The 27,975-nt window shown below is 41.5% G+C and overlaps 1 protein-coding gene across 3 annotated transcripts; it reads right to left on the reverse strand.

Annotated features, from left to right (window-relative positions):
* Nucleotides 1-1,815: 1,815 nt before the first annotated feature.
* LOC111669430 (heparan-alpha-glucosaminide N-acetyltransferase) lies at nucleotides 1,816-27,975 on the reverse strand. Of its 3 annotated transcripts, none has more exons than XM_023425727.2 (18): nucleotides 27,873-27,971; nucleotides 27,425-27,522; nucleotides 26,061-26,182; nucleotides 25,013-25,131; nucleotides 22,586-22,655; nucleotides 22,414-22,480; nucleotides 20,699-20,772; nucleotides 17,633-17,709; nucleotides 15,687-15,717; nucleotides 15,421-15,581; nucleotides 12,023-12,135; nucleotides 10,906-11,027; nucleotides 10,148-10,271; nucleotides 9,942-10,028; nucleotides 8,630-8,707; nucleotides 5,082-5,152; nucleotides 3,899-4,011; nucleotides 1,816-2,451 (listed from the first exon to the last, which is right to left on the reverse strand). In XM_023425727.2, the coding sequence occupies exons 1-18, from the start codon at nucleotides 27,949-27,951 to the stop codon at nucleotides 2,270-2,272; spliced, it is 1,788 nt and encodes a 595-aa protein (XP_023281495.1). In that variant the 5' UTR covers nucleotides 27,952-27,971; the 3' UTR covers nucleotides 1,816-2,269. The 3 variants fall into 3 exon arrangements, 2 of the variants coding, with proteins under 2 accessions (XP_023281495.1, XP_087035275.1); XR_015438430.1 differs by having other exon boundaries at nucleotides 2,252-2,451; nucleotides 8,610-8,707; nucleotides 27,873-27,975; XM_087179149.1 differs by lacking the exons at nucleotides 26,061-26,182; nucleotides 27,425-27,522; nucleotides 27,873-27,971 and adding an exon at nucleotides 25,245-25,305.

The following is a 27,975-nucleotide window of genomic DNA, read 5'->3' on the forward strand; positions in this document are numbered from 1 at the left end:
GTTTCTTGAGCATTTATCTGAATTCTGCTATATTTTTTATTAGATCACTCAGAAAACAGTCAGCTAATCAGAAGAGAGGCTCAGAGCCTCCTCTCCTCTGATTGGCTCACCAGCCTGTTGTTACTAGAGCTCCAGAGAGAAGCCTGAGAGAGGAGAAGTAAAACTACACTGAGATGGTTTTAGTTATTAAAACCACAAATATTTGTTCTTTTGGATCAACACTTAAAATAAAACACAGAAGAAGAGGAAAATATGGGACCTTTAAATGGTGTACCCTTACATTTATGATAGATGTTAAGAGCCTTTTTGTCATTTCAGACACACAACACTGATTTAACTTTCAGCTGTGTTCAGTCAGCTTCTATCTAAAACCACATATATATATTTCAAATAAAGCTATTGCTTAAAAAGAAAATGTCTGACAATTGGGACTTGCTGCAAGGTATCGTGTTGTCTTTGTTTGTGTAACCGATGATGATACATTTGTAATAAATGATCTGCTGAGCAGATACTGTACTCACTTACTCTATATAGCTGGGTGAATGTAATGCTGTTAACTCTATCATGGGAGATCATCATGGGGACCATTATGTGAATATTAGAAGCCGAGTGGTCTGCATGAGAACACTGTATCAGGGATAAAGTTTCCATATGACAGACTATAGGTATCCTGAGACATATGCTCAATGAGAATCAATAAAGGCAAGGAAGTGTGGTGTGTGGAACCATAGTGGTGTCTAATGGGTTTTTTTGTGACAATGCAAGACAGCAGCCAGAAGTTTAGAGCACTGCAGGATGAGATTAGCAGAAATTCAATCTGAAATATAAGCAGAATATTCATCACCTCCACAGCCTAGATTTTTCTATTTTGACCCTCTTGATCTTTTCTAACAGCTACTTGTGATGTTTAATGGTTTCTGTGCTCATGCCACTGCAGTTACTGTAAGCAACGCTCAATGAGTCAGCTAAATGCTTATATTTAAATAAAAAGCTTTATCATTGCATGCGAATACACAAAAGATATCTTAAGGCTTCTGTGGTGAGTCTGTATCGATTTCATTTTCTCCCCATGAAAGAAGCATCTATGCGTTTCCACTGTTGGCACAGTAGTTTAGGAAAGTAGTAATGGACTTGGTTCTTGCTCAGGAAAGGCTGGATGCACCGAGTCGGATTCAAACAACAACTTCTGTTCCTGAGACACTTACCACACAAAACCACTACGGCATGTTATGTAATGTTTTCAAGGCTTCTGAGGAGTGTGTAATATGATTTCACTGTGCGAGGAAGAGCATGATGCTGATATTTCATTTCATTAACTAGATGGTCGTTTCATGATGTGCACACCACCTGACCTGATGCTGAGGGCACACACTGTCATATATACATTCTGCAGAAATATGCATAGGTCACTCAACGCGACTGTCAACCATGTGGAAATATTATAATCTGAGTCTGAGAATGAACTCTTTCAGTTGTTAAGTAGCTTTGTGCATTAAATAAATAACATGTTAAATGTGTAAAGGGCTCGGGCTCTTTGAGGGGAGGGGGGCCTTGTCGTTGTCGTCTGATGAATTGGATTTGTGTAATTTCCCTGATTTTCTATTACAATGAGTGCAAGAGGTTTCAGTCCCATTAATGACACTCCTTTGTGAGATGTGCATCTTGACCCCTATTAAAGTACTGTCACTTGGACAGCAGATGGTACCCACACACACACATGCACGTACACCGACACACACAGGGAAGGAGGAGAAGTGGCCATGGCAACAGACTCATAATAGCTGGCCTGGTGTGTACTGGAATCACTCGGCCTAATTTGTTAAGTACCACCTCAGTATATTTGATTTAATCAGTGTATTCAGTGCACAAAACAAGTGGCATCAAATAAAACCTCGGCTGCCCACACTGACAGTGGATCAGACGTCTTCTTCACAGACTGGATGCTGATTTAATGGGTTTCATGGATGAACATTTTCATATTTTTTCCATTATGCTACAGCTTGTTTGATGAAAAATTTCCTCTTTGCTGCTCGATCCATCAGATGACTTGGATGTTAGCATCAGTGCAATTCATTCAAGTGTACGTGGGTAGATTGTACATCACTGAAAAGTAAACTGAAGTGATTACGCCAACCACAGTGGGCCAGGTTTTTAAAACGCCCACAGATGTTATAATGATCGATATACCTTATGAATGTAGTTTGTTTTAATTGAAAAAATAAGATAATGGCATCCACAGAGTACAAGGGGAGGCAGATGAACGTCCTGTTTATATTTTGAGAAAGAATTTCTTCCTGTAGAGCAGGTAGGCGATGAACACCCACACTGCTGTTCCCCAGAGGCTTTGGAAGAGCCACTCCCAGTGGCTCTGCTGGAAGTGCATCTCCCAGCTGAACGGGAAGTAGAAACCCAGGAGAGAGTGGCCCACATACACAAAGATGGAGTTCATCCCTGAGGAGGTAAACACAGGTTGTTACTGAACAGGACTTTCAGCCTTGGTCTTATTCTTCATCATTCTTGATAACTGAAGTATTCTGGGGCGAGCAGTGTGAACCTTCAAGAGCTTTCAAAATAAACTTCACTTTTACAAGAATCATTTCAAACTCTAAACTTCTAACTAAAATTGGAAGAAAGACCAAAACAGCGATTATGACCCCAAGAAAGAAGTCACCCTCTTTAGGGACACTTTTGTATAATTACCCTCTCTTGAAGTTGAATCCAGAAATAAATGATAAATAGAAGTTCTAAATGAATAGACAGCTGGCTTTGTTAGATGGCAAGTTGCCCCAGGAGTATATCTCTGTGGAGTTAGTTTAAATTGCTAATCTAAGAGGCTAATTTCTGTGCTTACTTTTGGTCAGACTCTGCAAAGCATTTTAAAATGATTTTTGACATTTGTCTGCTGCGATAAGCCAGCATTCCTTTTTCCCAAATTACTTGAATGGGCGTGGTGAGCGCACAATCAACTTACAGAGGCTGTTTGTAAGTTTTCTCTGCCACACAACACGGTTTCTTACCGGGCGTGAGTGATGGGGATTGTTGCTCAACAAGAGCTTTGTTGCATTTATTTATCAACTTGTTTATTTGATAGGGACAATACATGTTAATCAACATCGGTACAAAATGTACAACGTTAACATGCTGGATTGTTGCAAAAATGCTCATTTACATCCGTTGTCCCTAGGCTAAATCACAGTACACAAATACAAATATAAAATACACAAACCAAAAGACAAGAGGTTATAACACGTCCTCTGAGCAGCGCTACGTCTTCAGGGCAGATTGGAGGCTACAGTGAGTCGCTATCAGAAAGTGATGACTCAGGCTGGGGCTAACTGGTTAGCATGCTAACGTCAGTAGAAAAAAGGATGTGATAGAGACGAGAGATAACATTGGTGTTTCTTTCCACTTCTGGAGACGACTCTTGGTGAGTAAAGGAATGAAGTTTGATGCTGAACTCACAACGTTTTTTCTAGACTGGTAAGTAAACAGCTGTTAATGCTAATGTTAGCTATGTAGCATTAGCAAAACTTACAAATAGCTCATTCAAAGCACCATCAAAATGGCTGCAATTACGAGAACAATTGACGGATTTTCATTCTTGCATTAACAGATATTTTGGTGACAAGCTGCAAACCCAGCACACTGACATATTGCCATCGTTAAAGTTGATATGTTGGACTTGTATGTTGTATGTAACTGTCTGGGGCCGGTCAGGCAGTGTACACTGGGCTTTTAGAGCTGTTTAGCTGAATACAGCTGCCTGTATAAAAATATTAATTATAACCACTTTAGGAAATTAAGCTCATTTTGTTGATTCATGTGTTGATGGTTGCCCATCATGTTTCTGAGGTTATTATAACCAAAGCATAGCATTTGAAATGTCAATAAACATTACCTGGGTATATGAATGGCTGTCCGCCCCACCAGCCCTTGATGTCAGTGACAAAGTACATGGCTCCCAGCAGCAGGAAGGAGAAACAGCCCATACATGTCACATAGGACAACGACCTGGAGACAACAAACAACAACAACAGCAACATTGTACTCATTTGGGCATCACTAAAATTTTAGTGGTATGGTGTGAACAAGGGTGTAAAAACACAGAGTCTATCAATCCTCTGCTGCAGATAAATAACACCCAGGGGTCTCGAGCCAATCCAACAAACTGCTCCACAGTTTGTTGAATTGTCTAAAGCATCAGCAGTGGATCCTTGGCACGTGCCCGGTGGAGCCGTGCCAGGCAGCCATGTCCCTGTCTGTTCTTAAGTGCAAGAATGGTTGATGTAATACCATCTAATGTAAAATGGCCGCCACTTGGAGCCTCCTTTCACTGGGCTTTTTTATTTTTTATCTCAGCTGAAGTGGGGCCAAAAAGGACTCTTGGCTGGGAGTTAATTACTTCTAGACATCCAGGCAGGGACTTGTACTCAAGAGCTCAATAACCTGTGCATGATGAACTGCCTATAAAAGCCAGTCAGGTAATGGCGAGGGATGAGCACAGTGTTACTGGGGGCCCCAGTGGAACATCATGAAGAATTTGCTTACACATCACAGATGAAATGGTATTCTTCCTGCTGAAACATTAAAATGATTCACATCATATTAAGGGGAACATAGGAGTGGAACAAATGCACAGGTCGTAAAGTAATCTACGTCTGAGGGAGTAATTGCGCTGTATTTCATGCAAAATCTTTACAAACATTTATCAAGATGGTGTGCCTTTTTTTTCCAAAATGGCATATGATAGTTTGGGAGCGGTTAGACTGCCTTATGATTATATAGATGCTTTTCCCAGAGCCCATCAACCAGGGCTGGTGAAATGTGTACTGAGTGCTTCTGGGGTAGAGAGGATAAAGCATCCTTAATACTGCTGGCCATAAGGAAGAGTGATCATGTTGGGAGGATGTATGACCGCTCCACCTCACACTCCCGACAGCCCGGGTGATTATTTACAGTCGTAGCTGTTGTTAGAGGTAAGTAAACGCATGTTTTAGCAGCTCTGATTTGTGCCTGTTGGAAACCCATCCTTTCTTTTGTGAGGAAAAGTGGCTGGATTTAGAGGGTCAGGAAGCACTTACCAAAGGTTTTTATTGACAGGTATAAATCCTCCGTCTCGTGTGCACTTAGTAAGGATGGCTGCAGAGATTCCCTGAGGGTGGAAATGAAACAGATTTCAAATCGATGGAGGACGATAAAGCGAGCCGTATTGGGCTGCTAAAACATGAGGCAACAGAATCAAGCAAGTCCGGCAGATTAACCGATTATCTGAGAGTCAGACGAACTCGGTCCATCGAGCCACACACACACACACACACACACACACACACACAATAACTGAGTGCAAACATGCCAATTTGAACATCTACACTGGAATGTGGTGCTCTTCAAAGAGATCCACCGACAGTATATCTGGGCCCCAGTTGACTCCACAGCCTTATCAACCACGATACAGCAGAACTGTGTATGATCTGATGAACCTACATCAATAAAAGCTTTTATTGTCTCATCTATTTACCTTTGCATATGATTGAGATACTTGAAGCATTTTGTGCTCCAGAGAGAAACCCAGGGCACGGGATCAGAATCCAAACATGCTTGTTAGGTGGTTATCCATCATGTGTATAGATGACAGAATCGATGGTGTGGAAATAGCCTAGCCGGGACTGGATTAAGTCTCCAGGCTATCCAGGCAGCAGGATGTGGGAAAGGGCTGGTATGTGGGGCAATCGCTCAATTTCAATCTCTCACTTCTGGAGCCTGATCGTTGGACTTTAATTAACAGGGGCTGTTGTTTATTAGGAAGAAGATGCATGGCCGCCCCTGAATATCAATCCCGCCACAGAAATCAGTGAACTCTGGTGCTAAACCCTGGCTCTGCTGTTGTACTGAATCAACACTTTCTGATACTTTGTGAACCTCCTGTGCATAATACCAATCCTGTGGTCAGGCGCGTGCAGAAATAAGCTACCTCCCTCCTCCGCTGAGGAGACCTGCTAATGTCAAGAGCACATGTCTGAAACAAGAGGCAGTTCAGCTCTGCTTCCTGCCTCCCCTCTGAGCCCAAATCATATTAGAAAAGTCAATATCAAGAACAGGCCAATCACTAAAACTAATTTGGCTAAAAATAGATTTAGCCACAGAGATTAAAGAAGAAATTAAAGCAAATACACATAAGCAGAGCACGTGGAGGTGATTGTATGTTGTATTTATGCTTCACACAGGGTCTGGATCTGTTCCCAAAATCAATAAAAACAGGCTGCTCTCTCTGTCAACCATCACAATGTGAGAAAATCTATTTAACTGTTATTCACTATTTCAGTTAAGCAGGATTTTAAGCCCCTGTATTGATCTGTCACTAAACACTGCATGATCCTGAAATATATCATTTTCAGCATTACGATCTTGAGTAGCATCTACATCATCTATGTAGCATGAACTGGTGAACCATGAGATACAATGGAAAAACATAAAGCCTAATGTTTATTCATTTAGTCATGTGTTACTTTGTCACTCTTTGCCTCTGGGAGAAGCCAAATGGATCTAATATATTTCACCTCCCTCCAGCCACTCTCACTCCACAATAATAGTCAATAAGATTCAACACCAGGAGACATAATGGGGAGATTTGTCATTTAAGAATTGAGGTTAATGAAATTCTCACTACAAAATTTCAATTGATTCTCATGTAAGCAGGATTTCTCCAGATACATAAGAGGCACATTTTTGGGCATCTGCACTTATATTGGATTTACAACATAATTATTGGACCTATTATAAAGCTGTTGTATTTTATATTTCAACAAACTTTCTGTTCATTTTGTTAAATTGTCAGTTTCCCACCTACAGCTTCATCTACACTTGAGCCGGGCGCGAGCTTCCCTCTACTTGAGACTGAAATATCTAAACAAATATTAGATGGATTACCATTAAAGTTTACTCACGTTAATGCTCAACCACATAATGAGTTCTAATAACCTTTGTGATCCATTTACTTTTCATCTAGTGCCATCATCAGGTCAACATTTAACTGCTAAACTGATGACATTCCCATCAGGTGTGTTTAGTGCTAATTAGCAAATGTTAGCAGGCTAACACGCTAAATTAAAATGGTGAACATAACCACTAAACACCAGTGTGTTAGCATTTGAGAGCATGTTAGCATGCTGATGTTGGCATTTAGCTCAAAGCCGTGATTACGGTAAGCACAGGCTCAGGGAGCTGCTAGCACGGCTGCAGACTCTTACTTTCTGACATGCTAAGGTTTTTTTCCTGCCATTTTAGAACGTATGACCTGACTAAGGACACACTGCTAGTGAGCCACATTGAGATATTGTATGTGATATTGGGCTATGCAAATAAATTTAACTTGACTTGAAAAACCCGACTATCTGACCGATGCATCACTGATAAGACAATGTTAACAAAAGAAGCTGTTTCCTTTGGCTAAGAGGCTTCAGTGTGGTTTAAACACATGGGCCCAATAAATAAACCCCATACACATACCAGACTGAAGGAATCTGAAATCTAAAATTACAGAAAAGGCACAGTAGTATACATCAACCACAAAACCTAAAACTAATGGGATCTGTCTCTGTTCCTGTGTGGTTTCCTCTGGCTGAGTCCATTGGCCCCTTCTTTTCATCCTGCACAGTTTGATTCCCAAGGCTGAGTGATGCAGCCAGCTCCTCCAGCTCCATCATCGCTCCAGGTCACAGCACTGCCAGTTCAGGATGTCTGCCTCCACAGCATGCAGGCTCCTACTAACCCCGTTTTGCAAACACACCACATCTCTGCAGCATCTCACTATATGCGTGCATAAAAACAGTGGCCAGGCACAGTTCAGCACAGTCTGGCCTTTCTGTATGGATGTCTGTCAATCTCGTTAGAGCAGTCTAACGGCCTCCTGTCACCGGTTTAGAAATGCAAAACGGGCCATCTCACATAACACTAGGCTGCTCCCTGTGGGACACATTGCCCCTGTAAATGAAACAGAGGCCGGCTTGCTTCTTTTTGTGTTTTCAGACCACCCTGAATGAGCACTGATCCAAAACAAATATGACGTCAGAAGCTTTCCTCCAAGATTTATGACAAGATTTATCTTTGTTTTGGATCTGAATGGACTTAAATCTGATTCTGTTATATCACTTTATCAAAACTGTCTTGTGTACTGACTGTAGATAGATTTGGTGAGACTTAGCATGCGGATAAATGAATTGATTGTGCTCTTAATCAGATGCTAATATACCGACTATAAGTAATATGCACAACTTGTCTAATCTAAAACCACATGTGAGGCATAGACAGGCGGTGAGAGACAGTGTGTATCCCCCTGAGGCACTGGATACTCATGTCTGCCCGGAAACAAAGCCACACATGGATGTTGTTTAATTGTATTGAGATCGCACACATATCCTCTCCCAAGTCCCTGCTAATGAATGGCTACGGCAGCTATGACTAACAGCAGAGTGGCTGGAAAACACGCTGCAGATTTTACCTGTAAGGCTCAGCTATGTGTGAGTCACAGGAGCAGGAAGTGATTTGTTGTCTTGGTTTTAAATTATCAATTGATTTTTATAGTCATTTACTTCACCAGCTGTGTTTCAAACCTCCACATGATGTGACGTACCAGGACGACGGCCCACGCCAGAAATCGAGCGAGGATGTGGACGTTTAACCCCCTATAGGAAATGATAATTTTCCCAGCCTGTGGAGAAGGAGGAAGAGATAAGCGCAGAGACGACAACCCATTCAATCATACACATAATGAGAAATACCATGTAAACACCTTCAGTAACCAAATAGGCCTGGGATGTGGGTGTCAATACTGTGTCCCTGGCATTGGCGGTCACATTTCTCCTATCCCAGCCAGATGTTGTGTGTAAGTCATCCGCACCCTCTGATTAATTTGGTGATGATAAATATGTTTCAGCTGAGGACATTAGCACGGGGCGAACACAGAGCAGGGCAGCGGACACCTGGCGTGTCGTCTAAGACTCGCTGACTGAAGGGCTCAGTGCTAACCGCCCGCTGGGAATTGAACTATGTGGCTGCTTTTGCCCGGCAACTTCCCACAACACAAATGGTTATAAGTGACACTGTCGCCATCAGAGACTCAGGCCTAAAGACCAAAAGCTCTCTCCTCTCTTTCTGACAACGTTTTGTCAATAAAGGAGGGCAGCTGTGCTCTGATAATGAGGCGGCAAAGAGTCCTTCACACGACCTTCACTTACTGCCCGTGAGGGGTCTTTATTGACCTATTAAGATCATGTGATCACTGATACTCTGGGCAAATTGATTCATTTGTTATCATTATAAAAATGAATTTATCAATGGATTCATTGTAAAATTTGAGCTAAACATGGCTCTGATTGTTATTGTCTAAACAGCTGATTATGAGAAGGCCTTCACTGAGAAAGTGTGGCTCCATCTGAATCTCAGCCAATCAGGTGCCGGCATTCTCAGGACTTAAAGGGGCAATTCACCCAAATCATGCCTTTCTAGAAACCATGTCCAGGTTACTTCCTGGCAACAGTTGTCATTGGAAGCCAATTAGTCACTATGACGCCAGCGATGTCCGTCGTTTAAAACGGTTTGAGCATCACAAATGAAATGTCATTCACTTTATCTATATTGATGTGGCACCAGATGTCACAAAACCTGGGCAAGTAAAACCAAAACCATCCACATGCCAGTAGAGGAGAGTGGGAAAATGTCGTGGTTTGTGTGAACTGAGCCTGTCACAATTATTCTGTGAATAATTTTAAAGTAAGCTCATCTATACATTTGAAAATGCAGCACCATTTAAAACATTGCTTCTATTCTGAGCAAAAGGACATCTGGAACTTAACCGTGACAACAGAATAATATAGCACCTAAAATATAGATACCAGAATAAACACTTGTTGACCCATAAAGAAGAAACAGATGATCTGACCTACCTGCATCCCCAGGAATCCCATGACAATTGAGTTGATCGTACCCAGAACCCCCTCTGGGTCAAAGGGCTGCGTGGTCTGATACATCTCCTGGAAAACAGAAACATGAAAAAGAATCATCAAGGTTGTATTAATGGTTTTAATTCCACCTGCAAGTTTTATAACAGATGGTTGAAAGAATAAAGAACGATATGAGGAAAAGATCTTACTTTGCATGTGGGGTATCTGTACATGTTGTCACCAAACATCAGTCTATCGATGTGTCCTGCTGCGCCTCCAGTGCAGTTTGGGTAAAGACCGTTATCACCAATTCCACCGGCACCCAAATATCCTCTGATAACAAACAAGAGTACAATCATGATTAGTAGAATATGAAATTGTCACTGATAAAGAAATGAAATTAAAGAAAAGGACTAAAAACTAAAACAAAAAGCCTCTAAAACGGAATTTTAGGAACACAGATTTAGACAAGGGAAGTTCCTCAGGTGCAAAATATCCCCTCTTGTTTTAAAGCTTTGTATGAGATTCGTCTTCACCAGATAACCTCACGTTCCACATTAAAAAAATAAAAACAACAATCAGTTTCTGCTGAAGAAGCTGAGGGGAAAAGGCGCTCCTATTTAAACCTACAGTCTGCCACGCAGGGTCACAGGAATGTGGGAAAAACACACAAAAAGCAGCACTGAGCAGAAGACACGGAGCGAGGAAGATGGATCCTCTGCCTCCGCTCCTCTTATTGCACATGACAGACTGAGATTGGCTAATTATGCCCTCTGAAGCATCCACCACAGGCCCATAAATCACAGCGGTTCATAACACCAGCAACACAAGGTGCACACTAACACCTCTGCTGCAGTGCAACAGCCCCAACTGGAGATTATCTCAGCATAAGACATACATAACATATATGTGCAGAGGATTAATGAGCAGACTGTTTCGTGAAAGCGGGAGCTTTGCTTGAACCTACGTGGGGCAGTTGGGCACAGGCATGAGGAAGGTGAGGCACAGCCACAGAGTCTCCAGCAGGATGATCATCAGCCACTGAGGCCAGTACAGGACCACATCCTGGACAGGGTTCCAGCAGTGATACTGCATCATACACAAATGTTGTTAAGGTAAAAGACTCACAAAACACACAACTCAACACTGCACAGAAGCTTTTTTCTTTTTTTTAGCCATGCTAGAGGCGTGGATTTATGGACAGTGTCAGTCTGTCTGTTGATCATTTATTGGGTACTTGGTACAGATGTTCATGGTGCCTAGAAGATGAATCATGACTTGGTGATCCTTTGACTTTTCATCTAATGCAACCAGCAGGTCAAAATCTTTCTTTTCCAATGAAATATCTCAACGTCTACAATCTATTTGACGGATTGGCACTAAATTTTGTACAGTCACTGAGAATGGCGATGCTAATCTCTGGGGGGTGGGGGGCCAGTCAAAGAAGCCCCACCCCCCCACCAAAAAAAACCCCACCCCCATACAGACTATTGGTAGACACTACAATTTACAGCTCTTCCCTGAATGCCTCAGATGCAGGCAATGGGTAGACGGCATATATCATCACATTATAGGGGCAACATCAGTGCACTGTACAGTATAGTGTCTTTATGGGAGGTTTAAGGGGGTTTATAGTTTTCATTGCAAAATGTGCCAATATGAGGGGCCGTCTTAGGCCCCTTCTCCCCTTGAGGACCCCAAAGCATTTGCCTGGTGCGCAACTTCTCATGGTGCACCTCAGGTCGCTGATGTTTCCTACTGACTGCTGAACCTCTGAGTTTTCTTCTTGCAGTGTTATCAGGTGAAAGCTTCCATTTGTCCAGTAATTTGGTTCATGACCAAATACCTGCAGCACCTAAGTTCTACCGTGCATCTCATGCTAATTAGCATTCTAACATACTTAGCTAAGACAGTGAGCATGATAAACATTACACCTGCTACACCTGAGCATGTTAGCCTAGTTATTCTGAGCACGTTAGCATGATGACTTTAGATTTTAAGTGTGTAGTTTCAGGTTGGAACTCTTCAGAGTTTTTCCTCCTTGCGCCTGCAATGATGAAATTGAACTTGACAGAGCTGCTCACCGATCTCAGTGGGATTTCTTTCTGGCCCCAGAAAGTCTGCAGGAGAGACAGAACAAAGTATGTGAAGCCCAGACGCTGCAGCACTCCAGGGATCCGCAGCCAGGACCAGGACACTAGAACACAGTCAACAACGCACAGCACAAACACTCACAACAGCACCGTGCACCTTAATACTGACAAACAACTTACAATTCACACAAGGCACAGCTGTAACTCATCAGTCTGAAGTTATTGCTGCTGAATTAAACAAATTATAAATCAGGAATTTCATCATATTAAACATGAGAACATCTTTTCAATCATGTTACTCCCACTACTTCCCGGAGGAGGAGGATGATGATGGACAGCACGACATACACGGAAATGGTGTCAGCCTTCAGGATATGGACGTGCCAAGAAGGTGGGAAGCTGATCAAAGATTTCCACTTATCTCTTGGTCTCGACAAATTGGTTTGGATAGGCTCGGCTTCTGGTTGAGAGATTGATGGTAATCTACACATTAGTTAATTGAAAACCTCTTTCCCACACGAAATGCTGTAGAAACAGTGTAATCCCAATCATTGATCCGTTCAAATCAAATAAGAGGCGGAAATCTCTCTTCTCACAGGAAAAGAGGAAGCTCTCACTGACGACGCATTGGTTAAATATGCAGGTTACAGCCCCCTCCAGGATAATTTACTGTATCTGCCCCCAACAAAACTGTCACTTAAATAAAAATCATTGTAAAAGTTACAGATGTGAGGTGAACTTCAGGACGCTGTAACACCCTTTGTTTCACTTTCTCATCAATGTATGTAGGTTTTTGTGCGTGTGTGTGTAAGTGTGTGAAATTGAAACCTTTTTTGAAGTTCAATATCATTTAAGAAGTGAAAGCCCTGCTGTCTACTTCCCATCTCTGAGCACTTTCAGTGATAGATTGAATAAAACGATGTTTCTATGGTGGAAGTGAGCAGAACTGAGTAAAGCCATCAGAAAGTAGAGCAAACTGCTGAGACGAAAAAACCTTTCAAAGACAGGTTATTCAAAAGTAGGGATTTGAGTCTGACTCTTGAACTTCATTTTTATCTGACTGATCTTTGCTTGTAACTTGTCACCATCAAAGTCAGATGCTCAGACATCAAATCTTGAAAACACAGTGTCCTTAAGCAGAAGAATATTTTTGTATGTCCAAAACATCAGCTTCTATGGAGCCAAGAGAAAGTGCCGTGTTTTTAGCTTCATTACGATGTGTTATTGAGTTTATCTAATCTGTAATTAAAGACCCCTCCAATTAAAAAGTGTCTGACCTTGTTAACATCCATATGATGTTTTTATATAATACAAGACATATGATGAGTGAAATAAACAGTCACCACCATGACTGAGTATTTCCAACTTTACCTGCAGTGAACCAATGACAATTTCATAAAAACAGATTCAGACAGCCAGAGTTTCATACGTCACAAACCTAAGAAACCAATCCCGTGAACTTGTGGGGACGGGAGGCGGGGCTAAATAAACCTGAAACCTTGTCAGTAAAGTACAGAGCGAGAGAGTTAGCATTAGCACAGCTACTAACACTGTGTCAGCCACTTCCAGTTACAAGCTAACAAACAACATGAACAAAAAAAGATGCTAACTACGCTAACTGTTCTGATCCGTCTGCTAGTCTCTGGTTCTGGTCTCAGACTCCTTCCTCTGAGTCTGGGTCTGACTGAGGCTCAAACATGAGGCTGAGTCTCTCTGATGTTTCCTCCTCTAACCATCTTGATACTCTCTGCTCTTTCACCTGTCCACCTGGAGCAAGCAGGTGGTGGGCGGGGCTCAAGGCCTGATCCTGATTTCTCAATGAGGAAGTAAGAGTAGATGAGTTTCCAGTCCCAGTTTTCCATTTTTGTATTTTCTTTGTATGTGGGAAAACCACGTTAAACAAAATATTAATCATAGTAGAATATTTTTACATTGTTTAAACCATGTCTGGAGAAGAACTTAAATTAATTAAGTCAGGTACTTTCTAAACCAACACAGTAGTGTGTAAGTCGCACTAAAACTGGAGTTTCAAGGTCTTTGCCACTGTTTTGACGGTGATTTTGACATGGCAGGATTTATTTGAAATGACTCATAGTTGAAGTCAAAGGTTAACACCTTCTTCTGTCTCATCTGACACTGAAACGATTTAACATATTGAGCTGATGTGTCTCAATTCTCTTATTAGATCAAACCCTGCAACTGAACTGCAGAGGACGTCCTTGGAGACAGAGGGCAGAGCTGCAGTTTATGGTAAAAGTCACCGTGCTGTTCTGAGCAGCTCCAGCAGCTCCAGCATCTGCGGCAGCTGCATGAGGCTGAAGGGTGTAACACTATCTGTTTATAATTGTCCATTACCACAGCGGTTGTTTTTGCTCAATCTGCCTCTGTTAAATGTCCCCTGGTGCTGGATTTTGAGACTGCACACACAATAACAATATTTTTGTTAACCCAGTTACACAGACATCCACCCATGAAAGTCCATTAGCACCGGGAACGGCTAATGTGTGAGGGGCGCCCTGTGCGTCCCCAGGTGAACGATGCTTCCCCACTTTTAACCCTGACACCCTGCAGCCTTGGCTTTCACTACAAATCTGGATCTAAACACACTGTCTTTGTCACCTGACTAACTGCAGTTTGTGTTGTTCTTATCATGAACATACTAAATATAAGCTGTACAGTATATTAGTCCTATCTTGTATGACATTAGGGTTGCAACTAAGACATATTTTCATAATAAATTAATCTGCGGATCATTTTTCGATTCATCGATTATTGAGTTGGTCTATAAAACAGCAGAAGACAATGAAAAATGGCCATTGCATTTACAGAGAATCCAAACTAATGTCAATACATGTCTTGTTTTGTCTGACCACAGACCAAAACCCAACATTGCGGCTTGAAAAATGATCACATTTTCGAAGCTAGAAGAAGCTAGAACCATCAAACCACCAATTACTTTGCTTTAAAAATGACTTGAAGAATGAATTGATTATCAAAATAGTTGCTTCTTACTTGATGAGTATTCTTTTGATTGACTAATTGACTAATTGACTAATCGTTGCAGCTCTTTATGACATGATATGAATAGAGATGCTTGAAGAAACCCTGTATTAAATTCATTTGCTGTTGCACAATATAACAGCTAATGCACTTTGTTTAAGTTTTCAGATGAGCAGGTGCATTAACACAAAAGTCTCTGTCTTTCCACTGGTGCTGATGATTTACAGCACCGTACATATAAGTGGACGTATAATTAGACATGGTGGAGTCTGGGTTTTAATCATTTCCCCATTACACAACAAAACAAAAGGTACAGAACAAGCACGTCCACGTTTAATGTGTTTGTTCCATTAACCATTACAGTATGTGCTACATATTTCTGCACCTACGTGGTCCGTCTCTTGGAGAGTAGTTGAGGAAGCAGAAGCCGAGCATCAGGAGGACGACTGTTCTCCAGGTGACTTTCCGCAGCAGCTGGAGGCGGCTGACTCCTCTCCTCTGCATGGACCTGAAAGCCAACACCACCGAAGTCCCGATGATGAACACAAACCTGGAAGGAACAACAGTATTACACTATAAAAATCCAATTATAGATATGTGTACAAAACTGTTCATTTTTGTGTATATTAAAATAGGACTGAAAATATCCTCCTACCACGGCATGACAATATCTGCCACAGTTAAACCTGCAACAAGAGACACAGACATAGATTAATATCAATAGAAACACAGACACTTGAATCTGATGCCATTTTGCAGAGTTCACAGTTCTTGGCCTCTTCTAATCCTGGCAATCCAGAAGGACAAGAAGATGAATTAAGAACAATGCCATGTCCTTAAAGTGCTGCCTCTGTTATTAACTTTCCATTTTAAAAAAGGTGTGATTAATAAATATCTTCACTCCTGTGACAGTAGCGGCCCTGCAGCAAAGAGAAGATTAATCAAACCACCCATTAAATCAATACACCCTTGTAGATGTGGTGAAGAGGCTATTATAAAATTTAAATTGAGAACACCCCTAAACGATGACATGCATTTCATACAAGCTGCAGGGACACTTTTGTATTATTATTATTTTTTTTACTTTTATTCACCCAGGGAAAAGGGACCCAGCAACTGTCTCCTTGGATCACAGGTGCCTTGCTCAAGGGGCAGACTGGAAACTGCAGTAGGGGGAGTGTTTCTCACTCACCACACCCTCACATATTCTCCCAGCTGTCAGTTAAACACTCATCCCTCCTCCTCGTCCTCTCTCCTCCCTGGTTGTTAATAACAATAAACATCTATGGATTGCAGCTTTGATCCGGCTCGTGTGAAGAATGGCGTCCTGTGTGTTAGGTCTGAGGCAGCATTTATCATAATTAGTGACCACAGGTCAGAAAATGCTGCAGACATGATGAGGTGAAAGCTGCCATTGAGTAATAATAGCCTTGAGTTCATGCATTTATTTCATACCAGGCTTTGTGGGAAGAAGGACGAAGAAGGAGACTGGGGAAGCTTTTTGCATCAGAGACTATTTGGACAAGACCAACCAAACTTTTACATTAAACTTTATTAAACTTACATCTGTCTGCTAATTACCCATATCGTTTGAAGATGATTGCATGTGACATATCATTCCTAATATTTATTTGAATGGAAGAAGTCAGATGTTGACCCCAACCCTGGGGACAGTTGCAACACGGATCAGGGACGGGTGCAACATATCAAAAATACATTCAATTTCAATAATAAACTTTAGCTTTTTGTCTCAATAAGAATAGTATTCTGAAAATATGCATTGTTTTACAATAACATTATATTATTATTTATTTATACATAAAATTAGAATACATGGAACAAAAAGTAGAATTCTATTTGCATAGAACATATGCCTACCTTCAGTCAAAATAGGCACAATTTATCTATTTTATGTGTGATAAACAGAACAGGCAAATATATTCCAAAAATACAAAATCATTCCTGAAATAACTTGTTTGTGTTCTTTTTTTGTTTTTTTAAATGAGCAATTATTGTTGCCTCTGTCTGTAAAAATGTTGAGAAATACTGTTGTGTGGTCTGTTTTGATCCGGCTGCTTAGCTACGGGACAGTTACAATAACTTGTTACAACCTTATCAGCCATGACAGAACATCATGGTCAGGCTAGAAACACCTTGACACATGATCACCATGTCACTTGGAAGTCAACAAAACTGTGACTCAAAATGAGTAAGTTTTGATTAATTCGTCCAAATGTCAGAAGAGTTTGACAAAGATACATCTCTTGACAAAAATAGTTTCATACCTCCAAACCAAGTTTCAATAAATACAGCAGCAAATGTTGAATGTGTCACGTGTCTTCCTGGTGTCTAACTGAGCATGTGCAGCATGCAGCGCTGCGTGAGCGTTATCATTCCAGCTGTTTCTGATTGGAGAAATGAAACTTGTTGCAACCCAGTCACCCCTACGTGCTCTGTCCATAAAACACACTGACCTCTGTGAGCTCTTGTTCAGATGTAGATGAGGGGAAATGAAACAGGAATTTCAGACTGTGGTGTACGTGCTACTTTTACTTTGGTTTTTATTTTGTAAATCTGTGCATGTCTTGTATTTTACTTAACCGTTCCATGGTGCATGTTGAAAGAACCAGTAGCCTCCTCCACCGTAGTTCACAAACACCATCACTGTCAGGGCGAACCTACAAAGACAGTACAATGAGTAAACACTGTACTACACTATTTAGTCAATCAGTAATAATGGGATTAACCTTGATGCTGCAGCAAAGAGTAAGTGAAAGAAATGTGTGTGAAAAGGGACAAATTTTGTTAGAAATACATAAAAAGGTGAAATGCATAATGATATTATCATTTCTAAACCATTTCTAACAATCCAACAGCAATACTTTGATTCTGATTCAATATTAACTTCAAAATTAAAATTAAAGAGGCCTGGGGAGGGGATTTTTTTTTATTCTGTCACGCTCTCAAATGCAAGGTAATGCAATCTAAGCATTATGAATCACTCAGGAAATGAACACTCGTCCTCTGGATCTCCTCAAGCAGGAGTGCTGACTAAAGACTTTGTGTTTAATATATGATACACTTTATACTTTAGCACTGGCCAGGGCTGCTGAAACACCGGGCACGTGATGGAGTGCTTCACTGAATCAGACGCTGGAGGAAAAAAAGGTGTTTGCGTTGCATGTAAGAAAATGGGGCGGGTGCCATTACACAACACAAACTTGCGAGGGAATGTAAATGGCTGCACGGTCGAGCGGCTGCAGAGGTTTTCAGATTCCATCCTTTCAACATCCTTAATACTTGAATTTATGCTTCTGATTCGTGTGTTATTTAATCAAAAAGAGGGGGAAAAAATCATAAGGGGGTCTTTAAGAGGCATAACAAGATTAGTACAAGCTCTAAGAATGAGACTGTCTGATAAGGTCCACTGTATCTGCCTCTGCCTCCTCTTGTTTTTCTGCCCAGATTCAATTAAGAGGTGCACCAAAGCCATTACTGCTCTTTTAGCCCCAACCTGCTGATACAAGATTTTAATCGGCCACTATCATCTCAAAAGGGCTGTTAAAGTAGACTAAACCCTGGTGCATGTGTCCATGGACTCTTTTTCCCTCTCACAAACACACACCCATATGCACACAGGCTATCGTTTAATTTTTGACGAACATATCCATTAGTTGCCATAGTGACAAAGACAAAGGTTAAATCACCAGCCAGATGAGACCCGGTGAAAATCCCTGCAATATCATGGCTTATTGGCCATCGTTTTGATTAACACACTCTGGGTGTCTGATTGTGAATAAGAGCTCCATTATTGGCAGGTTACGTTGCAAAAGCCACACACACATGCGCCACACTTCCACCTGCTAATTATGATTAAGGGAAACTGTAAGTGCTTAATTAATATGATATGTACTGAGATCACTTTGTTTTATGTTGCACCAAAGTTAATACAAGAACAGATAATGTCCAGGCTGAAGCACCACAGGCGTGTTTCTTTGGTTCCTAATCAAGTTTAAGTTGTAAATATCCCTTTAAAGCTCTCCACTGAACATTTGTCATTCCAGTAATAGACTTAATTCATGTCTGCGAATCAGTTTCTATGATTTACAGCGAACAGATTACAGGCAGACGTGTCTGTCTCGCAGCAGTGACAACTGGTTATGACTCATTGATAGATGCTGATGGACTTCTTTGATTTGAGTCACTGTACATGCATTACCAATTAGAGTATTAGCTTAGTACATTTCCCCCGTTGCAATGGATAGTTACACTCACTGCAGAGTATTGAGTTACCCACTGTGATGGCTATATCAAGGACGTGGACACCCAATCTAGTCATAATAAATTACTACTTGAGTGGAAAAGCCAAGGTTCTTCTTTTGTGGCCAAACATCAGAGCACAGCTGAAACTGAACCGGAGGGGAAACTTGGAGCTCAGTCAAAATAAGGCACAGAACGAGTCAGCCACCTGGTGTTAAATGCGGCCGACAACCCATTGTTTTGTTGTAATAGTTGTTCCCCCTGTCGTGTGGCGCTGCTAACTACTGACGGTGCGATTTCCAACAGTAAGGAAGCCGGCAACAGGCTTTTAGCAGTGCGACACAAGATTAAAATTCAAATCCTTTTAGAAAAATTAACGTGCAACCATACCCCACAGTTCTCTGTATATCATGTCAGCGGAGCCTGAGCAATGATCAGAAAAACCTTTCAGCTCAGAAGAAAAAGCCTTTTGCCTTCAGGAAATGTCTCAGCATTTATGGCAGTTGACTGATGTGTCTGTTCTCTGTAGAAAGTTGTTACTTATCAGGGGGTATGGATCATAAGTCACGGGGCTAAGGAGGCACATGCAGCGTTAATCTTTAGCGCTGAGTCACAGTTTGATTAAGTGCGTTGTCAGGTATGAGAATTTCCAGTATTACCAATCAGGACATCAATATGCGACAAGTATCTGTCACCCTAGACTGACATTTCAGCTAATATGATTGAACGGTGCTGCGGCAGGAAGTGTAAATTGAAATATGTCTTTTCCTTGAACCTTTGCAAATTCTGGTATAAACCTCCTCAACCAACTCAGCCCTGACGGAATACAACTATGAGGTTTTTTGAATTGAGCACATATGCACGGTGGTTTCAGATGGCTTTTCATCCATAAGGAAGCCACAGATGGAGAAGATGCCAATCGTCTGTTGGATGCTGCCTCTGTGCTGCTGGATTTCCTCTCGCTCTCCCTTTTGGCAGGAGATCTATGGCTGTGTGGATGTGTGCTGATATGTTGACGGTATTATTACATCAATTATTTGGCAAGGGGGAGGTCAAAGCCACACCAGCATCCTGTTTCCAGAGAGGCGTGCTTTGTGTCTACCCCCAGGCCACAATTAAGGCTAGCAGGGAGCCCAGATTCAATCACATGCATCACTCCTGTCCAACAGAAACACACTGTTCCAAACCCGAGACGCTCTGATATCAGAAATCATGCCCAAAGCTATACCGCCTGATAACAAAAGCTTGGGGGAGCATGTGGCCAGACTGTGACCCCTGTAATTATTCTTTATGCCGGGCCTGTAGATCTTCATCATGCCTCAGACTGCTCCAAAAAGAATTAGCATGTGAACGAGCCGCATGTGGTGATAGACTGATAAACAGGATGGTTGTTGATGGAGTACATACCCTCGGAAAGTGTCCAGTGAGCGCAGACGTGTTGGTGGAGCTTTGGTGGTAGCTTCACGAGCATGTTCTCCCTCCTGTAGGAACAAACAGGGTGCAGATTATCATTCTGAGCTTTGGCTTTTAAGTAAAGACGAGTGTGGATCATGTGAGGTTGTATGACAAATAGCTCACCATATACTGTATGACTACTGCTATATGTTAAATCTTTGTACCTTCAACTTGAGACTTTTGTTTTCATTTCAGGTTGCAGCTAATCTATGTTAGCATATGTTAGCTTTTTCAACAATGTTCAACTTAACACATGAAAGCGGTTAATTGAGTTTTGGGCAACAAGCTGCAAAAACAATGGGAGACTAATGCCTCATAGAGTTGAGAAAGCAAATGTATTACCAAAACAACAAGCTGAAAAACACTGAAATGCTTAACTGAGGCGGGGGCTGCAGTCAGGTGATATTTCTCTGTAGGTCTGTCACTATGAGTGAGTCCTTTCACATTACATATATTCATCATCCAATGTTAATATAAAGCATAAGTGCATCTTTAAATGCTTAGCTGCCTCATGTTGCTCTGAAAACTTACATATCACAGTGCTGATTACAAGACCTGTGGTAATAGATGACAAGCTAATTGGCATTAAATTTAAAATGACCCTCTTCTGTCGCAGTGATTAATCATGATTACATGCTGTGTGCTTGTAGCAACTACAAAATATAGTGTAATGCAAAATAGTTTTAAGATTTTGCATGACTGTAATTGTTCTGAGATGCCAAAATATTGACAAAAACAAAAGTCCAAAAGCCACCTGGGTCAGAACCCCTTTCAATCATGTTGGGCATCTCTGTTCTGCGTCATTTTCGGGGTGGCGGGGCCTGTTTTTCCCTCGCTCTGTGAATGCAGCATTGAGATGACTGTGGCCTGTTGCCCTCTCAGTTGGATTAGCCTGACTCTCTGGCCTTATGCAGCAGTTTAAAGAGCCAGAGCAGGAAGACACCAGCACTAATATGTTATGATGGATCTGCTTGCCATCCAGACAGCATATGGAAGACCGAGACATGTTGCATGGAAGAATGAGAGGAGCCATTCATGCTCACCAAAAATACACAGTGGTTCTTGCTATGAAGCAAGATGATAGGCAGGATACGACGCTCTATGAAAGTCTGCAGCACAACTGGCTCTGCTAACATTTGTATCAATCATTCCATTAGTGTCTCCCAAACGGCTTGATGACTGGAGTCTCTGAGCAATTTTGGTATGCATCTCAGGCTGCAGAGTTGGCCAGTGAAAAATAATTTAGTGTAACTGCTCTGTGGATCAAGGCAATGTTAATGTTTGATTACCAAAAAAAAGCATAAAGTTAATCATTTTCTGCAGTAAGATGGTGCAGTTATTTTGCATACTGCTTCTCTAGTGAACGAAATAAAGAGACCAAACAAAAACATAAAAATATAAATCACATCAAATTATTTATATTTTTCTCCTACACACAGGATCACTGAACAAAAATGTTGGTTTAATGATGCATCTTGAACATATTTTGATGTTTGGTATCTCAAAATTGCACAGATGAGACTATCCACTTAACGCCCTCATTTAATGGAAATCACTTGAGGGGTTTTGATTGATCTACAGCCAATCAATCAAATCATCTGTATGACCTCATTGCATTTATTAAGATATTAATCTAATGCATTCATCAGAAGCAGCATTTTACTTACATCATCCACTGAGTACTGGAGGCCTTGGCAGCAAATGGTCTTAATAAAGTTTGATGTGCAACGCCTCCTGTAAAGAGGACAACAAGTCTGGTCTGCTTTATTCTGATGGAGCAGTAATCAGTGCTGAATGGTATTTTCATTATGGATGATGTAAAAAAAAACATATAGGTACCTGTAGATGTAGGGTGCCACAACAAATAAGAGAGCGATTATGGCCAGTAGGAGAGTTGAAACCAGAAGAGCTGACAGAACAATGCAAGAAAAAAAATTGTTTACAAATGGTTATTGTGTAACATCCATGTCAGCTTTGTAGTTTACATCTCTATCAGATTAGAATCTGACTAACGATAAAAAGCCTGATAGATCAGTCCAAACTGTCTGCTTTACTCGCCTCAAGACTCCCATGTGGGAATCAAACAGTGTCAAATGGGATCCCTCAAGTGACAAACAAGAGTCTAATGGAAACCTCTGGGTCGATCCATCACAGAGCAATCACTCTGGGTAATCTAAGCCTATGGCATCCGAACAGGAAAATGTAAGACTACACTGGACCAGGGAGGATAAAACAAAGACAGAGGGCACTGTGGGTCAGGATGAGGTTTATAGTGTGTGATTCAGTGGCCTGGATGTGTTTTGTTTGGGAAATAAATAATGAAATTTTCTTACATCGACTCTATCATTGATGTATCATAATGTAGGCTGATATACTAAAGGTCCCATATTTTCCTCTTCTTCTGTGTTTTATTTGAAATGTTGATCCATAAGAAGATATATTTGTTGTTGTAAGAATAAAAAAACAGCTCAATGTAGTTTTAAATCTCCTCTCTCAGGCTTCTCTCTGGAGCTCTAGTAACAATAAGTCGGCGAGCCAATCAGAATTCTGAATTCTTCTGATTGGCTCACTGTTTTCTGAGTGATTTAATAAAAATATAGGAGATTTCAGGCAAACACTCAGAGTAACCAAATCCTGCAAGGTTGGATGGTGGATCCAGGTGGGCGGGGCTTGGGGCATGGCTGAGAGCAGTAACGGTTTTGTTGTGACATCATAAAGTTACAGAAGTTCTGACGGCTGGTTTTAAGGCTCAGTGTCTGAATACAGGCTGTGTGCATTTCTCTGTGGACTGAGGCTTTGATATTTTCACAGTATTAATATAGAACCTAGACCTGCTTTATAATCAAACAACACATGGACAAATACCTTTATACTGTATGGGACCATTGGATTAATGTACATTATGCTAAACACAACTTATTTTTACTGTCTTTCTTGCTACATTACTGCTCACCCAGCAGCCCCAGCAGCACTGAAATATCAGTGAGACATTTGACAGCTGTGCTACTGTTTATAAAACTATAACACACAGGCTCAGGAGATACGAGTGAGGTCCTCTTGCGTCAAAGCACGGGAAATCAAGGGGCAGCGTGTGCAGTGTTTGTCTTTAGTGGAAAAACAAACAAAAAGAAGACATTTTAACCTGAGCTGAATCCACACTATGACATCCACTCTGAACAAAGAGTGGTCACTTAATTGCCTCTGAAAAGTCCTGGCATCTCTGGTGCCCGCCCATAAAAACACCATAAAGCTCTCAGCACATGAAGTGAAACAGCGCCAGATCTCTGCAACAGCCACCGCTCACTCTATTAGTTACTGTCGGAATAAATAGAAAATTAATGGAGGTATTTGAAACAACCAGATTAAGTTCAGTTTGTGGATGTGTTTGCGTAAGTCAAACACTTAATATTAGTCAATATCTTGGATTTCTTTGTAAGAATTAAGGCCTCTGCAGGTGCCTTGTGGTTTGTGGTACAATACAGAATACAGTACTAACATGATTAAAGGGTGGATCTGATAGCAGCTGCACAGAGACGCATACTTGAAGAATACCACGCCCAGCAAATGACCTCATGAAGGCCTGCCAACGATCAATCTGATGCACTGAAGTAAACTTTGAAATTCACAAGCAGGGCAGCTCTAACCTGTCTTGAGCTGCTGACCAGACCATTACTTACGCTGAGCAAGTCCTACAGGGAGTTTGTATAATCACCGGTCTGTGGAGCTAATGGAAGCTCATCATACAGTGAGGGGTGCAGTCACACTGACCATATATCTGCTCGGATAATGGCTGCTTGGCCTTAAAAGTCCGATCTACAACATAATCTGCAATATTGTTAAGTAGAGTGTACATTATGGAGGGAGATGCTTTCAAAATCCCATTATGCCCTAATCCTTCCACACTCCCTAATGTATTACCCACAATCCCCCCACTCGTGGAGCCAGGCCCTCAAAACAAACAGAAAAGCTTTTCTTTTATCCCTTTTCAAGAAAGCATGTCTTATTTGATCAATACACATCATGTCCCAAGAGATGGATGAGAATTAGTGCTCAGTGGATGTGGACAAGCCGAGTGATTCTCCTCTTTGCTGACTCGATTAAGCAGAGAGTGGATCAAAGGCTTGGCCCCAGCGTGGACACAGGTCCCCTTACTGTCATTGTGTCTCACCGAGGCAATCGCACTCACCCTCAAACAGTTATTCAAAACTGTTCAGCTCATTACTGAATTTCATCATCTTGTATTCTTCATCAGCGTCGTGCACTCACGCAGGTATGTGTTGTTTGGCCTTTTCTCCACACTGTGAGAGCAGCTGGCCTCAGTGGCAGCCTCTGACATCTGGATCCAAACAGAGTAATGGCCACCTTCTCCATACGTCTGACTCCACCTGCATCCAAAACAGCGAAATATGGAGAAAAGCCTCCTTCAAAAGCACACAAAGGCTGTTTTTATTTGATCCCCTCTGAGATTGTATTTCCTTAGAAGAATACATGTAATTACTTTTTTCATCCACTGCTGCCGTTTCCCTCCTGACCTGACGCCTATCTCCTTCTGAAGACCTCACAACTCAAGAGCACCACCTAGTGTCTGTGGACTTACAGTGTGTTCTCTCGTCAGCTCCACTTTCAGCCCCCAAAAACATGCATTACACGCTCATATTGATCCACTGTTGGGATGACATACTAGCTATCGCTTGGAGTGTTATTTCAAAGGGAGAAGGAAATCAATAGCAGCACAGTCTGGTTAGAGACCTCAGCATTGATCTAAGAAGCCCAGGACCGGACCTCTGAGAGAGCAAGAAGAAGCACCAGAGAGGCTTGTCATGTTGCAGCCAAATCTCTGGCTCTGTGTTTACAAGAGCCCCTCAAATGGAAAGATCTGCTCCGGTGTCTTGTCAGTACTGATTGTTTATAAATATGGCAACTGTCTCCTCCAGTTAACATCCCCGCTGAGGTTTCCACAGGACGTGTAGCTTTGAAGCTTTAATGAGCCCTTTTCATCAATATTGGAATGTCGGGTCTTATTAACCCCAAAAAGGCCCCTGATCGATACCCGGCGAGGTGGTTTAAGGGAGGGCATCACTCAGGTCCAGAAAGCAGGTCAGGATTACTCCCCCAGCCCTGTAAATAATCATGCAGACTGCTGATGCAATCATCGGATGCCACCACACTATATTATGTCTGAGAGCAATACACTCCCACAGGCAGAGTTATTATGAGTAAACAGGAAACAAATCAGCAGTTTTACCTCTCTGGGCTGTAAATTAACAGCTGCTTTCATGTTATTGATGCTCGGGTACAATATTAAACTTGTTACCTGCAAAGAGTTGCATTCAAGGTCTGTGATTCCACCCGAAGAGTCAGGGTGAATTTAGTGCTGATCACCACAGATGCATTGTTGTTGTTGGGTTTCACAGAGGCCAAGTGCTGGTACACACACTGAGAAGTATAAAGAGGAGAAACACTGACTTCATGCACTTTACACTCAAAAGTTTGGGATGTAAAACCATCAGAAAGCCCCCGGTTTATTGGACAGTGGTCCTCAAGGAAAATCAGTCAAAGTCATAATGATTATAATGAGGTATAAGGATTCAAGGCTTGGCTGCTCCGAAGGACAGACTGAAAGACTAGTGTGAAAAATAAGGATTATGAGAAATAAATAAATATAAGTAAAATGTACACATATCACATGTCTTTATACTGTCCTGCACAAAGTTTATTTGCACAAACTTTGTGCAGGGCAGTATAAAGATTCACTGAAGACAACATGCTACTCAAGATAACACAAGGATAAATTTAATATTTTCTTTATTTTGTTGGTTTTTGTAACTTTCATAAAAAGATTTCCTCTCTTCAGATCTCTAAAATCCCTTCAGCTGTTAAAAATGAACGTGCACAATAAAACCAGAACTTGTGGCTATGGTAGTACATATTAATTGGTTGGGAATGACTGGTATATGTTGGAGAAGCAGGTGACTTGGAAAATTACGTACAACTACGCAGATCTTTAAATTTACCTGCTGCTCTTCTCTTACATCCTAAAAATATTTTCCACATAATGATGAGTTTGATTGTCGTGAGGGACACAGCACAACCTTTGGAAATATACTGTAGGTTGAGTATTCTGTGGTTCTGAAGGGAGCTGACATCAGGATACTTTATGATTTTAACAGAAGAAAACTGAATTAAAAAGGGTTACGTGCGGCTTTAAAGACAGGACAGAGCTGGTCTGATGGACGTTTTGTTGCATTGCATTATGGAAAATGCAGGATCAAGTGTTTTTGAAGCTTGATTTATACTTGGAAATAAAAGTGAGGACTTCTTCAGTTCAGCTGCACATATGTTGACCATTATATTTTTTACATCTTGTTTCATGTGAGTCGCCAAACTAAAGGAAGGTCCAACGCTAAATCACTGGAGTATTCTTTAAGCCTTTCTGGTGACTGGATAGTTCTGTGTGAGAGACATGAATGTCAAACCTGACAGTCAACACACTGTTGATTTCTGTATCTATCCCTATGTTCTCTGTGCATGATTATGAACGTCCCCAAAACCTGATAAATCCACATCAGTATGTTGACTTGTTCATGTCTTAGCCAGCAGAGAAACCTGGAGAGACGCAGAAGACAGAGGAGGTGGCAGAGAGACGGACAGGGAGACAGGACGCTGCATGTTGTTTACCTTGTAGCAGTAATCCGACGTGTATAAAACCTGCACCTCTTCTTCTGTCAGCTGGTTGTGAAATGTTAACAGAGCCTGGTCCAGTTTCAGACGGGGCCCTGTAATGGTTATGTGATTTACAGCTGCTGCACAAAGCTTTTTGTACGTCATAAATACAAGATAGCAGAGGGTGTATCAGATCATCATCAGGATCATAACACTGACTCAATACTATTGACTGATTAAGTTCCCAAACAACTGGCACGTCCATTTGTTATAGTGAAGTTTTAACCTTGATTATGAGAAGCAAACACTGACACGAGACACCAAAGAGAGCACGAATACTTTCTGATTTTAAATTTACATGTAAGACTACACGACTACTACCACTACAGGAACATTTTTGTCCCCAGGCCAGTGGACACCAGAGTGATCCACATCCACCACTAATGAACCACACTGGACTCACCAGGTTGTAAGTGTCCGTGGCTGCTGGCGACAAGGATTAACACAGTCAGACTTGCTTGTAGCAGTATCGTGGGATCCATGTTTCTACTTGAAAACAGCCACGG

Source organism: Seriola lalandi, unplaced genomic scaffold (genome assembly GCF_002814215.2).
Source record: "Seriola lalandi dorsalis isolate HSWRI2012SDOR001 ecotype SW California unplaced genomic scaffold, Sedor1 jcf7180002054795, whole genome shotgun sequence".
Taxonomy (NCBI): Eukaryota; Metazoa; Chordata; class Actinopteri; order Carangiformes; family Carangidae; genus Seriola; species Seriola lalandi.

What these genes read in the sequence shown, in the direction of transcription:
- LOC111669430 (XM_023425727.2), bottom strand. Translation starts at nt 27,951, where the DNA reads ATGGATCCCACGATACTGCTACAAGCAAGTCTGACTGTGTTAATCCTT. An exon ending in GTGGCACCCTACATCTACAG is followed by an intron (nt 22,481 to 22,585) that starts GTACCTATATGT and finishes TCCTCTTTACAG; the next exon opens with GAGGCGTTGCACATCAAACT. An exon ending in TGGGATTCCTGGGGATGCAG is followed by an intron (nt 8,708 to 9,941) that starts GTAGGTCAGATC and finishes CCTTCTCCACAG; the next exon opens with GCTGGGAAAATTATCATTTC.